The sequence below is a fragment of the Dunckerocampus dactyliophorus genome, chromosome 14 (genome assembly GCF_027744805.1).
Source record: "Dunckerocampus dactyliophorus isolate RoL2022-P2 chromosome 14, RoL_Ddac_1.1, whole genome shotgun sequence".
Classification (NCBI taxonomy): Eukaryota; Metazoa; Chordata; class Actinopteri; order Syngnathiformes; family Syngnathidae; genus Dunckerocampus; species Dunckerocampus dactyliophorus.
The window spans coordinates 19307227-19323799 of record NC_072832.1 but is presented as its reverse complement, the minus strand read 5'-3'; the positions used below and the strand labels follow the sequence as shown (position 1 = coordinate 19323799).

At 39.9% G+C, this 16573-nt stretch overlaps 1 protein-coding gene across 4 annotated transcripts in view; it reads left to right on the top strand.

Moving 5' to 3' along the window:
• Window positions 1–16573, top strand: part of thada (THADA armadillo repeat containing) — a 129708-nt gene that overhangs the window by 11483 nt on the left and 101652 nt on the right. For all 4 annotated transcript variants that reach the window (XM_054798317.1, XM_054798319.1, XM_054798320.1 and 1 more), the window contains 8 exons: window positions 38–183; window positions 671–893; window positions 972–1107; window positions 2274–2410; window positions 2690–2836; window positions 3133–3293; window positions 12325–12434; window positions 13508–13640. In XM_054798317.1, the coding sequence (XP_054654292.1) occupies window positions 38–183; window positions 671–893; window positions 972–1107; window positions 2274–2410; window positions 2690–2836; window positions 3133–3293; window positions 12325–12434; window positions 13508–13640 (1193 nt within the window). The remainder of the gene's footprint in view (window positions 1–37; window positions 184–670; window positions 894–971; window positions 1108–2273; window positions 2411–2689; window positions 2837–3132; window positions 3294–12324; window positions 12435–13507; window positions 13641–16573) is intronic.

Genomic DNA, 16573 nt, shown 5'->3' with positions numbered 1-16573 from the left:
ACATTTTACATTATGTGACATTCTGTGTTTTCCTCAGGGCCTGAAGGATTTGCCCTTGGTGACGTTGTGACCCCTACGTATGCTCAGAATGTCCTCTACTGTGTAGCAAGCAACTTCCTGGAAGTCAAATTGCTGGCTTCAACATTGCTGGGGAAACTTCCTCCCTCTGCTGTAGGACTTCAGGTTAATATGGGTGCCCACATTCACAATTTTTAACACTCATGAATTGTATAGGTGTGTGTACATGCAGTACAGTATTAGAGTACATCCCTTGTTTATCACGGTAAACTGGTTCCAAACCTGACTGTAATAAGTGAATTTCCACAAAGTAGCATTCCGTATTTATAAATAGAATATTTTCATAGTTAGATGATAGATAACCTGACGGCCTTACTAACACCTAGTCACCAGTGTAGAATGCTACATATCATCACAGCGTCTTTGACTGTGTCTTCTGAATGCCTTATATTTGTGTTTTACTTCATTTCGCAATTTTTATGCTTGAAAATACTTGAAAATATGTAAAATTTGCATAAATATGCAGATTTGTTTGCTAATAATAGGCCATATTCTTTTGTCTTCTATTTGTCTCCAATGCTACTGGTTTAGTTAGAAGCTGACATGACAAATTAGCAATTTCTGATTTACTCATTTGTGTCTGTGGGGTTAGGAACAAGACACGATGCGCGGAGTCCTTCAGGCTGCATTGGACCTGAGCACCAGCACCAAACCCTTTGACAGTGTTACAGCTGCCCACCTGCTAAACCTGCTGCTCCACCAGCCCAATCTGAGCCTGGCACTGCTACAGTGTGCCCAGGAGCAGGGACTTGACTTCCAGCCTCCCTCCTCACTTCCATTGGCGCCTGATGTTCTGGAGGCTAACACTTTGGCTGGTAAGGTATTGATCCAGACTCGAGAGTTGCACTTTAGATCATATTGTGTATAACAATTTCAATGTTTTCCCTCCACAGTGATCCAATTCTTGCTGCTCTGTCTGCAGTCAGAGGTCTCCAAAGCAGAGTCTTTCCTATTGCAGGCCGCTGCTTCCTCTCCTCTCTATGGCAGAGTCCACTGCATCACCGCCGTCCTGCAGAGTCTGAACACAGAGTGAGAAAAATCATTACATTTGTAATGGGGCACAAGGGGGCGCCAAATATTGGCATTTTTTACAGAGAATCCTCAGAGTAATGTGTGAGCATAATATACTGTATTGTACTGCTGTGTTAGTAATGTTCTGTCTTTCACTATGTGTCTCTAGCATAGATAGGTAAACAAAAATACATTATTTGTAGTAAATGGAATGATGAAAGTGAAATTGGGTAATTTCCCCTAGCACAGCTGATGAGCTCTCCTTTTGTCGTGGCCCGATGTACCAGGAACAGATGTGGCCAGGTGAACAGATGAAAGTGAATAAATCTGTCTTTATTTACACTAAAGTGTGTAACTGTATAAACGCTAATGCCTACTGACAAAAGTTCAGGTTGCGTTTTTTCGAAAGTATATTACTTAATAAATCAATTAATACATTTTATGGTTGTACAAGGCCTGTCATTAGTCAAAAAGTACGCATGTTTAAGCAAATTCTATGTAATTTTTGCCTACATTAAGAATTTTCAAGCATAAAAATGGCTAAATGAACTAATACGTGTATATAAATATAAGGCATTCCGAAGACTTATTCAAAAATGTGATGATATGTCGAATTATACACTGGTCACTAGGTGTCAGTAATGTTACTGTAATGTTTGGTGATACACACAAGCATCAGACTTGATCTCTTTTATTGCAGGTTTGAAAGATCAGGCACAGGAACAGGCACAATAATCCCTAACACAGGCTACCATTGTGGCTATACCAAGCTCTGAACTCCTGCCGTTACTTCCTGTCCGCCCCCCATTCAGCTCCTCTATCACTGGAACACATGAACATCAAAACACGACCACAAGTCTTAGTTATATGTCTGAAATGGCTTATTTTACTTTTATTTACTATATTGCGTAACAGGCTTGAAAAGGTGACTGTAGGGGTGTTATTTCATGTCTAGAGGGCTCTAATGTTAACAACCATATTTAAACAGGGTTTCTATGCTCTAACTACAAAAATATTCAATTTTAAATTACTACATTGTGGAAATTCACTTATTATGATTGGGTGTGGAACCAATATAATGATCGATTACTAGACTGGAAATGTTCCTTAATCAGTGTTTGATTTTGAAAGCCACTCTAGCGATGACCTTATTAGTGCTCACTTGAATATGTATGTGTTTGCAGGACTTTGCGTCACACAGAGGAATGGAGGTGTCTGGTGTCGGAGCTCATTGCTGTGTGTTACAGGTTGTCTAATGTGGCCTCTCCTGTAGTTCAGAGCTCTTCCCCAGAGGGGCTTATCCCCATGGATGCTAGTACAGGTAATTTATGATTACACTGTATACAGTACATATTTCCTCCTGAATGAAGTGTGAGTATGTTATTTTGATAGTCTGGCAAGTTCTCATAGACAACAGTTTGGTGAATTATGTATAGTATCTGGCTCAAATTTCCTAATTTTACTACTTTTTTGCCATGGTAATTGTAATCGAATGTAAGGGTTTAGGACCAATGTGAGTGCCAAAATGATGAGGCCTTTTGGATGCATGTACAGATTGTCTCCACGTATTGGATCAATAGATGTGTGTTGCCTGTTACAGACACCTCAAGTGGACTGCAGAGGATCCTGCAGGAGATTCAACCCAGGGACACCAATGCTTTCTTTACCAGCACCAGAGAGCTGGATGCACACTATGAAGAGGATCAGGCAGAACATCGGACCACATGCATAACGTCACCAGGGACCGGTAAGTTACACACAACCATAACACTTTCATTCATTTTAACATCATACCATAAAACGTCTATTAATTAACTGAGCGTATCAACAATTATGATTATTGAAGACTTGCCTCATTGGTCTACAGTTTAAATGACCACAATTTACTTTTAGTTTTTCCCTGTTATACTAGAGATGTCCTGATGGGGGCAGTGGTTGTTTTTTTGTGGTATATGTTCTACCTTCATGTTGTCTCAATGAAAAATGATCAAACTTCCCTTTTTCTTTTGTGTGGTTCTGCACATGTGCGCGGGCATACTCCAGGTGGTGAGGACTACAGGGTGACAGCCCAGATGGTGCTGGTGTGTTGCTGGCGGAGCATGAAGGAAGTGGCCATGCTGCTGGGGCAGCTGTGTCAGAGCCTGCCGCTGCACTACACCAGTGACAAAGCATACAAACATCCTGGGATCATCACAGAGGAGCAGGTGAGACCTGGAATAGATGCCTTTGCGCATGCCACATTTTCCTTTCTGCCCTCATCACATGATGCATTTGGAGTAGTAATTAGTGCAACTATAATAATTACACTACATCATTCGAACACTGGCTCAGTGAAAGTGAACAACTTTGAATAGTACCAAACTATTGCTACTGAATAAGAGTCACATAGATAATAAGCAATCATGGCATGGCATTATTTTGAATACCATTCAGTTAGTTGTTAATTTATGTCAATTTGAAAGAAATCACAGCCCTATATACTGTATGTACCATACCATCTGCAGAAAATATTAAAAACAATTTATCTTACCATTATATACACTTATGCGGTGGTGACCTTCGGTTCATGTCGTCAGAAGGAGCCGATGGGCCTGTGGGTCCTAAACATGTAAGGCTAGTTGGATTAAAAAGATAAGACTCAATGTCAAAAATACAGTAATCCAGACCTGGCTGTGATAACTGAATTTACGCAAAGAATTTCCTTTTTTTTATAATTGTAATATTTAGAGCATCAAAGTGACGTTGTGGGTTCAGAGTTGAGTTTTAGCTCTGCTAGGTTACGGCAACAACGGTAGCCTGTAGGGGTGTTACAAGATCTCGTGTCACAAGTTCTTGCGAGTTTAAAAGGCGACAAGATTTCTTGTGGGCACTAGGCCTGGGACGGCAATAAATAAATTAATCACACAATAAATGAAAACCAATAATTTTGCTGACCTCAATACAGTATATTGCCATTTGCATGCGTGTCTGTTTTCCTTGTCTTCACCCTCCAGACAGGTGGAGGGTTCACTCTGTACATTGATTTCAGCACCTTGGAACGTTTGTTCCATAGAACGGCATGAACGGAGTTAGCCCTTTTGTCATTCATACAGTCTCGGTTGGTGGAGGAGGGGGGGCTAGCATATACACAGTGCAGAAGAGTGTAGCTTTGTGAGGAGCAATGCAAAATAATGTAGTCGAAATTAAATTAGTAGATTGCAATATATTGTCATATATATTTTCACTGTACTTCTCTTAAAAGTAATGTTAAAAACTGGTCTTGTCTCGTTCTCGTAAACCCAATCTCGTGTACTGTCTCATGCCTCATGACACCCCCTATTAGCCTGTGTTGGAGATTATTGTGCCTGAGATAATTGTGAGGTAATTCAAACCTGCAATAAAAGCCTGTTGTTCCAACGATCAGGTTTGGTGCTGGTGTGTCATTACTGACAGCTAGTGACCAGTGTACAATACTACATATCATCACGTTTTTAAATGAGTCTTCTGAATGCCTTATATTTGTATTTTATTTCATGTCGCCATTTTTATGCTTGAAAATGCTTAATTTAGGCCAGAAATATGTAAAATGTGCCTAAATATGCATTTTTTTTTTTACTATTAATAGACTTTATTCAACCATGAATCAGCAGGATTTATTCATTACTATATTTTTGAAAAAATGTGAGAGTGAAGCAGTGAAATCTGCACCAATCTGACCAGCATTGACTGCTGTTGTCAACGCGTTAAAGCAAGTCTAGATTTTTGTCGTTTTGACCAAACCACTGTGGTGCCACTCCAGTCGGACGTTGCTCTACACTGTTATAAATACAGTCTTTTTTTAAATAATCGGTGTCCTCTTGTAAAGCGCAAATCAATGGGACAGTGTCTCTGATACAAAAACTTTGATCAGTTTAAATCAGCGTTTCCCAAACTTTCTCAGCATAAGGTCCACGTATTAAAATGGGATTTATTCATGGGACCCAAACTTACAAAAATGCAATTTTTCAAAAATAAAGAAATAAATAAATGAATTTTCCATGGTTGACTAAGGCCTATTACTTGCCAAAAAATATCAAAAGGCAAAATATATGTTGTAACCCGGTCACTAGGTTGGTCAGCAATGACACAAAACATGAGACCTGACATTTCATTACATTACCTTCACACTGCATATAGTCAACCATGGCATGTCCGACATGACATAGTGGTGAAAAAAAAAAAAAGTTACCTTCCCATTCCATGTGGAAGTGGTACGTTTTTGGCTTCTTACTTTGTCCTTCTTGCCCACTTTGTTTGAAACTCTTTCTTAAGTTTAGAATAACTAAATTGGAGGCTAACTATTTAGCTCACTAGCATGCTATGCTTAAAACCGTGGCTGTCTCTTGTCTCTGCAGTGGTACCGTAGCCTGTGGATTAGCAATGTGATGTAAACAAAGAATAATGGGATTGTAAAGTGACTATAGCGGTGTTGTTTCATGTCTACAGGGCTCTAATAATGTTAAAGATTGTATTTAGAAAGTCTTAAACGGGTTTTCTATGCTCTAACTACAAAAATATTACATTTCTGAACATTGAATCCTACTTTGCGGAAATTCACTTATGGCGGTCAGGTCCAATTAACCAATGACCCTCCATAAATGAGGGACAACTGTATACAGTACATATCGTAATGATTAAGAACACAGCAGACATTAATGTATGACCACACAAACATAAATCAAAATCCATTTAAGAATAAATTGTGTGTTTATTTCACTTGTCTGCACATTTTGGACCATCCATCCATCCATTTTCTATGCCGCTTCTCCTCATTAGGGTCACGGGGACATGCTGGAGCCTATCCCAGCTGACTTCGGGCGACAGGCGGGGTACACCCTGGACTGGTCGCCTGCCAATCGCAGGGCACATGTAGACAAACAACTGTTCACACTCACATTCACACCTATGGACAATTTAGAGTTGCCAATTAACCTAACATGCATGTTTTTGGAATGTGGGAGGAAACCGGAGTACCCAGAGAAAACCCATACATTTTGGACCCTGACTTTTAAATTTAGGAAAGGCAGGTCTGTCTTAAAATAACAAACAAACAAAATTATGTCATTAAAAATAAATCAGGCATAGTCAGTTTGATGCATTAGATGCAAAGCAGAACTATATAAAAATGTTGAATCCGTCTGTATTCACTGTTTCCCACAGGTCTGCAGTTTGTGTGGCAGTGTGAGGGTTCTACATGACATAAGTGTCCAATTTGCATAATTGGCCGTGACACTAAACTTATTGTGTGTGTGGACGGGTAAAACGAGTGCTTTTTGGCTTGTGTCATAAGGAATATTTATTTATATTTTTAAACCTTATTTACTTATTTAACAACAGAAGACAAAGTTATTGACTTAGAGGTGGTTGGTTTCATTTTACGCAGCTGTAGACGTGCGCGTGTAAACCTTTATAATATTCACCGGTAGAAGAAAAAAAACATTTATCATATGTCCTCAGCTCCATGTAAGTGTGCACTGATTTTGAAGATACTGTACACATCATTGTACAATCAAAATCACACTTTATTGTAGCTGATGGGGAATTTCCCAGCATGCCTTGTGGGTATTTTGCAAATAACAAAGTTACGTGTTTGTTGTTGGTGCTTAATAGTTGTTACCCCCATAAAATGACATTTAATTGGTGTGGTTTGTTCATTCACCTGTTATGTGCGGTGCTGTTTATTTTTTGGTTGATCCATGAATAAGACTGTTGTGATGACCATCTGTCTGTTTGCACTGTGTTGTCAAGCTAGTTGTTGACTATTGCTTGCAAGTGGAAGAGCACCTTCCTCATGCAAACCGAGGTGCCTCAATCTATTGCACAGAGTTTTAACGACAAATAAATAAATGTATGAGAAACTCTGATATTGCTAAGCCACTTGACATTTAAAGTTTCACTGTGATGGAGCACTGCAAAAGTAGAGGCTCAAAATGTGTGGAGCATCATCCCTTCTTGGTGCCAAGCATTCGTTTCAGGCAAGTCCCTGCTGCTTTAATGGTCAAAATGAGCCTCCTTTTTCACTGCATTCTTTCCAAATCACTTCCACCACGAGCAGAAAAACACTGGGCATTGCAAACAACATCCACAAGTGCAAACAGTGAAAGCTGCACCGGAATTAGTAGTTCAGCATGTTGAAGTCCATAACAAGAAGAGTACCAGACGAAAGCTGTGTTTGGCTTCATAGGGGGTAAATGGTGTGTTTACATGAGTATGTCTGGTTGTTTTTAGCTGTTGACTGTGCATTTAAACTCCTGAGTGAGTAAGTGGGAAGTATATGTGCTGAATGTGTGTCTTTGTGTTAAGTGTTGTTTGTACACTTGCTGAATTGATTGTAGGTCATTCAGCGACTATACATTAAGTTTTAAGAATTTATATATTCTATTTATTTAATTTAAGAATTTCCATTAAGTCATGTTAACTTTCACAGCCCTAATTTAAACACATTTATTTAAAACTGATTTTCTTTAATTTATTTTGTACCTTTGTGCCAGTATGACTATGAAATGGATTTTAAATTACCAGTATATATACTCATTATGGTCTTAAAAAAAGTCTACTGACTTGTGGAAACCTGCAGATACCATGCATTTAAGATATTGGCTATGAAATAAAAATGCTAAGAACTTAATGCTTTTTTTTTTTTTTTTTTTTACCTTACATTTTCTGTTTGGGTGCATTAATTTTGCCTATTAATTTAAACCTAAGACTAGAACATTCAGGGGAAAAAGCAAGCGTTACTGTGATGAATGAATGAATGAATCAATGATCAGCAATACAATATTTGAAAATGTGACTTTGGAACTGTAAACAGTATAATTTCAATGGTGCACCTTATTATGTAAGAGGAAAATCTGAACCCCTCTGTTTTTATGACATCCTTGTTTTCTTTTTTTTAATCCGCTATTCATCAAGTCAACACCATGTGTGAGGGAGTCTGTATGTGGCATTGACAGTCTGGGGGGTGAGCCCTGTTGTGTTTGGAAAGTCGGGTACGGGCAAAGTCATCCTGCCCTACCGCAGCGATGACATGCATGAGCACATGCATGTAGTGCGAGAGTGCTTATTTGGAGCTAAAACATGTCTCTGTCAGCCAGCATTCTGTGTTCCATCTCCGTTGGCCCAGCAACAGTACAGATGTTTCTGTCAATGCCTTGCACCATGGCAACAGCAGTGGTTGTTGATGTGCAGCAATCAACATAGTTTGAGATTGTTTTTCTTATGTGCTCAGCATGAGGATGATTTGTGTGACAAAGATTTTTTTTAATAGTTGTCAGCATGGTTTGTCGTCTTGTCACAGTGTGAGCCTTTACTGTTCAGTGTGTGAAAGACCACCAAAGTCACTTGTCGGCTAGGTTTCGACAGCTCGCGATGTTTATTTGGCATGGCTCAGCTTGGATCGGTTGGAGCGTTGCTTCCACGGAAGAGAGTTCTCTATAACTACGATAAAAATACATCCAAACATGGGCATTGCCATTAACTCAATAGGAGCATTACTGTCACCGCCTCATGCCTCCGACCATGCGTGCTATTGGCTTCATGCTAATAATGTAATAGTTTAATAGTCCAGACTAAACTATTACTGAACTGCTATATTGGAAAAGAGACTTTAAACATTGCTCAGACTCAACCAGCTATATATAGCGAAACCTTGGTTAGTGTCATTAATGCACCCCAGAAGGTCTGACTGGGCGTCAACAGAATCAGTTTTTCCCATAATATTGTAAATCAAATTAATCTGTTCCAGAGAGCCAAAAATGTTAACATAAAACATGTTTTTATAGTTTTACAGTTATAGTTTGACATGCAGAAAACAATTCGATATTATATCGTAATTTCTGGTGTATAAGATGCACCGATGTTTAAGCCGCACCATTAAATTTAGAGAGTAAATTATTTTTGACATGCATAAGCCACACCGGACTGTAAGCCGCACATGTCGACGTCAAAAAAAGACATAAGACACAAAAAAGAAACTCATGAGTCCATGAGGACCAGGCAGCTCTTTATTTGACATTTGACAAAACTCACAACAAACTTGTCAACCGGAAATCCAGAAATCACAGGAGGTCATTACCCAATAAAACAGTAATGTAAAACAGTAAAACAGTGTCATTCTAGATGTAAGGCTAAAATCATCACACAGCAACTCAACAACCAATAGGTGCTGTGAAATACACAAGACAAGTACCAATACGAATTTAAAATAAAAAGCAACAACTATTTTAACTTTCTCATAATGCATTTCTCCCAGCAGAGCAGTTCATTGGCTAATGGCTGCCCGGCAGCCATGGCACAGAAATTATGGTAGTTTATAGATTATATAGCGCATATCTTCTTGCCGTGAGGTAGCTGCGCCAACCACTTTGCCAGCATGCTTATATGCTCAGGAGTGATTCTAAAGAACAAGAATTTAATTCTAATGTTGCTTTTTTAGTTTTAAAACGTGACTGTAACAGAGGGAAACAAATCAGTTGAGTGGTAGTTTTGACATTCTAATATCGGTTATTTCATAATTCCCGCAGTATATTGCAGGTTCAGTACAAAGAAGAGCAATCATGTGAGTGCTTCCTAACCCACTTGGGCCGATGTCACGGGTCAAGCCATGCATGTAATTAGACTTGGGAAACTTCTCTCTCCACAGGGAAGTTTTTCAGGGAAACAGACACGCTTGCAAACAGGAAGTTGATGTCTAAATAAATCCCTTCCCCCGCCCTGCTTGCTTGGCCTTTTTAAACCGTTACACAGACGGGAACCTTGAGGAAGAAAGCTTTAAATACACAAAACAACGGCCCGGCTTGGCCTCGCTCAGCACCGCAGTGGTCTGGGCCCGGCAACCTCGACCATCTAACACAGACTGCTGTTTTTACTCTGGTGAGGTCAGGCCTGTCCTGGGAGGCCATTCTGAAAACCAATGTGATAAGTCATTGTGCTTGGTGCACTTGTGGTTTACTCATTCTGTGCTTGGGTGTTTTAGTTGGTCTACATTATGTCTGCAGGGTCAGTCGAGTTTGGTCGAGTCAGTTGGCTGAATAAACGGGCTGCCTCAGCTCTCCATTTTTGTTCCACGTGTTCCAAAATGTTTTCATTTTGTCATATCCATCCATCCATCCATCCATCCATTGTGGATCTGTAAAGCCTATCCCAGCAGACTTTGGGCAAGAAGCAGTAAATACCTTGAACACATTGTCGGTCAATAGGTTGGCCATTAAAATGCTTTTCATTCAGTATTTGTTCTCAGTTTGAGCACATTTTCTTACTCTTCATCAACCTGTGTTCATGAATAGTAAGGTGCCATTGCTGGTAAAGACTCAGTCACTGCTTTAACTGTGATTCATCCGCGGTTTCAAGTGTCTTAGTTTAAATGTTATGTCGAAGCCCACATCCATGAAGGGGTCGTTTTGGATTGTTTTTTTGTTTGTTTGTTTTTTTTGCTCTAGAACTTTGTCACTCCTCCCTGTGCCCTCTGTGCCACCCCTGACTAAGCCAAGGGTTGGCTGCCTCAGTGGTGGCGGTGACACCACAGCTTTAATGACAGGGCACTAGAGCTCTGCGTCCGCCTCGCCCTGCCGCCTCACCTGCTACACACTCACCAGTTTACATACTGCCACAGAAATGGCACTTGTGTGTCTATGTGTGTGTGTATAGTTAGAATAATGTTGCTAACACTATTACTAACTGAATGGTTTTACTTAGACTGGCCATTATGTGGATGTCTCAGCATCCTTATTTGAACACACTTGTCACGCTACTGCCATGCTGCTTTCATGCTGGACATGCTCGCCGCTCACTGGCCGAAAACTAAGTCTCTACAGCAAGCCTGTTGCCAGTGTTCAAGGTTTACTTTTCATGCCAAATAGAGAAAAGGCTAAAGTGGAGCTGCAGTTCTTCAGTGGAAAAACAACTTCTTGTATCCCTGTCTTGTTTGCTTTTAGTTTGCTGTTTCCACTTTTAAATTGATCGACTGCTTAGTAGAAAGCTGTGTCAGCGTTTGACCATTATGGGATTACGTAACTCAGTGGTGGAGTTGGGTGTTGGACAATTGTTCAAACATAAAGTACTGGGACATTGTTCAAAGGGGTGGTTTCATAAATTATTTAAAGACTTCCTTTCTGTTTTAACTAAGCATCTGGAGGAAATCTGGTGGTCCTGCTCACAGCTTCTGATTAGACTTTCTGACTTGACAGTTACTGGTTTTCAGAGTATTCCAAGAAATCACCCTTTCATTTCGAATGTTACCGTAGAGCGTCTGGGTAGCTTGGTGCATGTATTAAGGATCAAGTTATTTCTTGAATTCCGTGCTGACTGTATATACCAAGGAACCTTGGCTAGCGTAATTAATCCGTTCAGAAGGGCAGACTCTAACCAAAATGTACTCTAACCGAATAAACTTTTCTCATAAGAAATAATGTAAATCCAATTAATCAGTTCCAGACAACCAAAAATGTTAACACAAAACACGTTTTATAGTTTTACATGCAGAAAACAATTCTGAATGTGTATTAATACATATAAATAATGACTGAAAGGGATAATTGAACATTTAACTGACATGTGGCAGTGCGCTCAACACGGATACCACCTTCCTGTTTTACCATGAGTTATTTCTTGAATTCAATAGTGTTTCTCACCTCAAGCCTCTGCTTTTCTTTTGATCGCTGCTGCAAAATAACCCAAAATTGAGCCGAAGGGAGTTGTCATCATTATAATAAAGTGAATTCTACTATGCTTCTTTGAGCTGTTTAAGGTGTTATTTTATACAGTCGTTTTGGGTCGTGTATAGTTAAATTATGGTTACTTTTGGTCTGAATCTGGCACCCTTTGTAAGAATGGTTGTATTCTTGCAGAATGAATGGCTGTTACTCTTGTAAAACCAGAGGAGTAGTTGATATCGGAATAATGACTTGATTACGCAGATCATTGCAAGCAATTTGTTTGTTGAGATTCATGATGCGGGCCAACTTAATGCTATTTTCCAAATAGTTACGCAGGCCGGATGAAATTTCTTGGAAATTGCCATGAATTGGGCCTGAGTTTGACACATATGATGTACTGTATTGTATTGGAACTTTTAGCCTAGAGATTTATAGACATTTATTGGAAGCAAGTAGGTTTGCTACCAGCTTTGCTTTCCCCATCTTCAGGCATGCACTGATCTGCTCACAATTATGACGTTGCGTTGCATTTCATATTTCAATGCAGATTCTCTCTCTGTTACAGGTGAAGGGGGTTGGCCTGTATTTCCGTCAGCAGCTCCTGCAGTCCCGTCATCGTGGCGCCTTTGAACTCGCTTATGTGGGCTTTGTTCGCCTCACTGACATGCTATGCAGGTATGTGGTAACATACAGTACAGTGGAGAGTGCTGAAAGGTAATACCGATCCGGGGCTGTGGACATAAGCCTCTGCATCAAAAGGCTAACTGTTGCTACCTTGTAATTAGCCAATATGCACATCCTCTTCAATCACTCTTCATGATAAGTCATGACAAATATGATTGTTAGCGGGAAATTCTCCAATAAATACAAATATCAATTAAAAAATTTAAATAATAATAAAAAGAGACGATAGATACCGTAATTTCTGGTGAAAGCACAGAAACTGCGACAACAGCATTGTGAACCGGACAGTCAATGCATATTTTTGTTTTGTTCTTGTCGTATTCCATCAGAGGAAGGGGAGTGTCTTGTAAAATGAGGATGAAATTCTAGTGGTTGGTTGTGTGTGTGTGTGTGTGTGTGTGTGTGTGTGTGTTCTGCTGTGAGCCTGTGTGGAAGCATGTGTGTGTTTCAGGAAGGGAAGAGCGGTGTGTGGATGGTATGCAGTCTGTGTGCTTGGTTATGGGGTGTTGATTGCAGGGTGTTTAACCACAGCCTTTTGATGCTCTGTCTTGGGATCTGGCATCGGTGTATTCTACCGTGTTTGCACTCTCAGACTGTGCCTCAATATCTCTTTGGTGCTCTCCCCTTTCTTTATCCCACCATTTCTCAGTTTTTGTTCCTTTGACATGACTTTAACACTCTTCTGGTCATTCACATTTATATTTTCCTACGTTTACAGCACATACCAAACCACATGTGTTTGTCAGAGGATACATGTGTGGGCTGCACTCTCACTTATAACGTCATTTAATTGTTTAAATGTATCCTTCTCACTCCCAGCCATTTAATACCTTAAACTGCTTTTTCCATGGCATTGCAAAGTGGGTTTTTGTGGACGTGCCAGGCCAGCTTTTGATGACAATAGGCCTAGCCTTTTTAAATTGTTGTTATTAAGTGTTTGCTATACCAGATGCAACAGAACATTGTGTATGCAGCCAATGCTTATTTGTTTTGTCAAAAAATGTTCAATAATTGCCTGTACATAACACTAAAACTGTACATGTCTGGTGTTCTGTGTGGGAAAGGAGTGGAAGTAAAGTCCTGCAGCAGCTTCCAGCCTACTGGCTCTCCAAGGTTCTGGAAGAGGTCAAATCTAGTGATCCTTTGTCCAAACTGTGTGCTACACGACGCAGCGCTGGAATACCCTTCTATATTCAGGTGATTATGGTTGATTTTAGTGAAATTCACTACACATCTCACAAAAAGGGAGTGGTATGGACCCTAGCTTTTACAGGTGAACTTAATTTGACCTTCTCTAAACTTTTGAACGCACATGTCCAAATGTTCGATGTTTCAGTACTTTGTGCACAACTTGCTGTTTTTTAACAAGTAGCTGAACGGAAAATTCCCAACACGTGTGAGATGCCTTCAACATTTGGGGATATAGTAATCCGCTGCATGGTGGTCTAGTGGTTAGCATGTTGGCCAGCACAGCAACAGTCTGGAGATCGGGAAGACCTGGGTTCAATTTTCTCTTGGGCATTTCTGTGTGGAGTTTGCATGTTCTCCCTGTGCGTGGGATTTCTCCGGGTACTCCGGTTTCCTCATTCCAAAAACATGCATGTTAGGTTAATTGGCGACTCTAAATTGTCCATAGGTATGAGTAATTGAATGATTGTTTGTCTATATGTGCCCTGCGGTTGGCTGGCGACCAGTCCAGGGTGTACCCCGCCTGCCGGCCGAAGTTAACTTGGCTAGGCTCCAGCATACCCCCACGACCCTAACGAGTAGAAACGACATGGAAAATGGATGGATGGATGGATGGAATCTATCGTTTATGGCGATTAATTGGTTCCAGACCCGACAGTGATGATAAAACTTTTGCGAAGATTCTTTTTTTATAAATGGAATATATTTGGAGTTAAAGCGAAAAAAAAAAACAGTTTACAACCTTCTAAATACAATTTTAACCTTATTAGAACCCTCGAGACATGTAATAACACCCTTACTTTCGTATTACCCAATATAGTAGACAAGATAAGAAAAAATAAGGCATTTCAGGCATAAATAAGACTCATTTCTATGTGAGTTGCTGTAAATGTGTTCCATTGCTAGGGTAGTTGAGTAGCGGGTGCACAGAAAGTGACGTCAGAGGTTCAGAGTTGAGTTTCAGCCGAGTTACGGTCGCAACAGTAGCCCATGTTTTTATTAGGGATTATTGTGCCTGTTGTGAGATAATTCAAACCTGCCATAAAAGGCTGTTGTTCCCACAATCGAGTCTGGTGCTTGTGCGCCTCACCCGACATTACAGTAACATTACTGATACCTAGTGACCAGCACAGAATACTAGATATCATCGTCTTTAAATGCATTTTCTAAATGCCTTATATTTGTATTTTAGTTCATTTGGATATTTTATGCTTGAAAATGTTTAATTTAGACAAAAAATAGGTAAAATGTGCTTAAATACGCATATTTTTTGACTAATAGGCTGTATTCAATCGTGAAACAGCATGATTTACTAATAGGGGTATAGCGATTTGTTTTAACAACGCTTCGATTCGTATCACGATTCGTGGTTGTCGATACGATTCAGGAATGATTTTGGTTCATTTAGAACAGTATGATCTGAAATGATTCAGTAACTTTAAATCGATTCAGAAACTTTTTTGCCAAAAATTCAACCAGTGTGACTGTGAAAAAATACCTGGATACTCTACAGTGCAGGTGAAGTTTCCTAGATTCGCGTTGGGAATCAGGTATAAATTATTAATAATGTTGACATACTTAAGAATAAATTAGCAATGAGTAAAAAAAAAATTAAAAATGCAATACAAAATCAGGATCAACAGAGGCTGGTAAATAGTGCAATCCAAACCTGCACTTTGCACCCTAAGGTGAGGGACATTATGCAAATTCCTCAGCAGTTGAATGTGGTTTGGTATCTTCAATTAGATGGTGAAACTTCTCACCTGTACGGGCCGATAGCAGAAGGGGCTTTTTTGTGCTAATAATCCTCCTGATCAGAGAAGCCATTTCAAAGTACGGTGCAGCAACTAGCAAGTAATGCGGCCTTCTTGTACCTTTTGCCGCTGAGAGGGTCGGGATGGGTCCTCCGTCTTGATGACGCCTTTAACAGAGACACTGAACAGGATACAGTGGTGTGGTGGGTTTATGATAACAAGATTTGATAATGATGATACCAAACCGGGAGAGCAGACAGATACTTTGCATGTGGCGTGATGGCAGATGGCGTGCAACAGTGTAAAGAAACGTGGTTGTGCAAAAGAAAATTACATAAGAAATGCGAGCGTAAATATGACAATGAATGTACGGTCAACAAATATTACAGATTCCCAGCCTTTCCTCTCTTCTCCGTCCTCCCGCGGCACAAGAAAGTGCGCGCCATTTATGGCTTCTGCGTACATAAGCATATGTTTTGACCTGGACACGCCTTGCTGGATGACGTCACTAAACGTCACTGCTGTTGGACCGGGAAACTATCGTCACGAGGCATCCAAAACCTCTTTGCTTTGGACATTGTCCCCGTAAATGTCACTTAAAAGGAGTTTCAAATAAAGACATCTGATTTAAATATGAATATGAATACGGAATGAAGTGAATTAATTGACCAAAACTGTATTTCACAGGTCCACTACAACTCCCATGACCGCCACATACGATGACATCACAGACAGACTCTTTATCGATCAGTAAAAATGCAATAAAATACACATCAATATAAAGCCTGTTGTGCTTAATTCCAATGCTTGATTGCCTAGTATTGATTCAATCGATTAATTACTTTTTTTAAACGATGTTAGATTGATATATGCCGTCAGGACTGGAAACTTGCTAAACACAGATCGATGTAGTTGGATCGGAGGAATATAAATTGATGCAGTGAATGAATCGTTACACCCCTATTTATTAATCTATTTTGAAAAATCTGTGATAGAGTGGAGCCATGAAATTCAAAGCCCGAAGTGGCGATGGATTACGGCAGTGTAATTGTTGTTTGACTGATATTTGTACAAGATGAGTAATCCAACATTAGGTGGTGCTGGACCACAACAAAATACAATCATGGAAATAATGATTAGACCACCCTTGTTCTTCAGGTTATTGATCCATTCTAATGCCTGGTACAA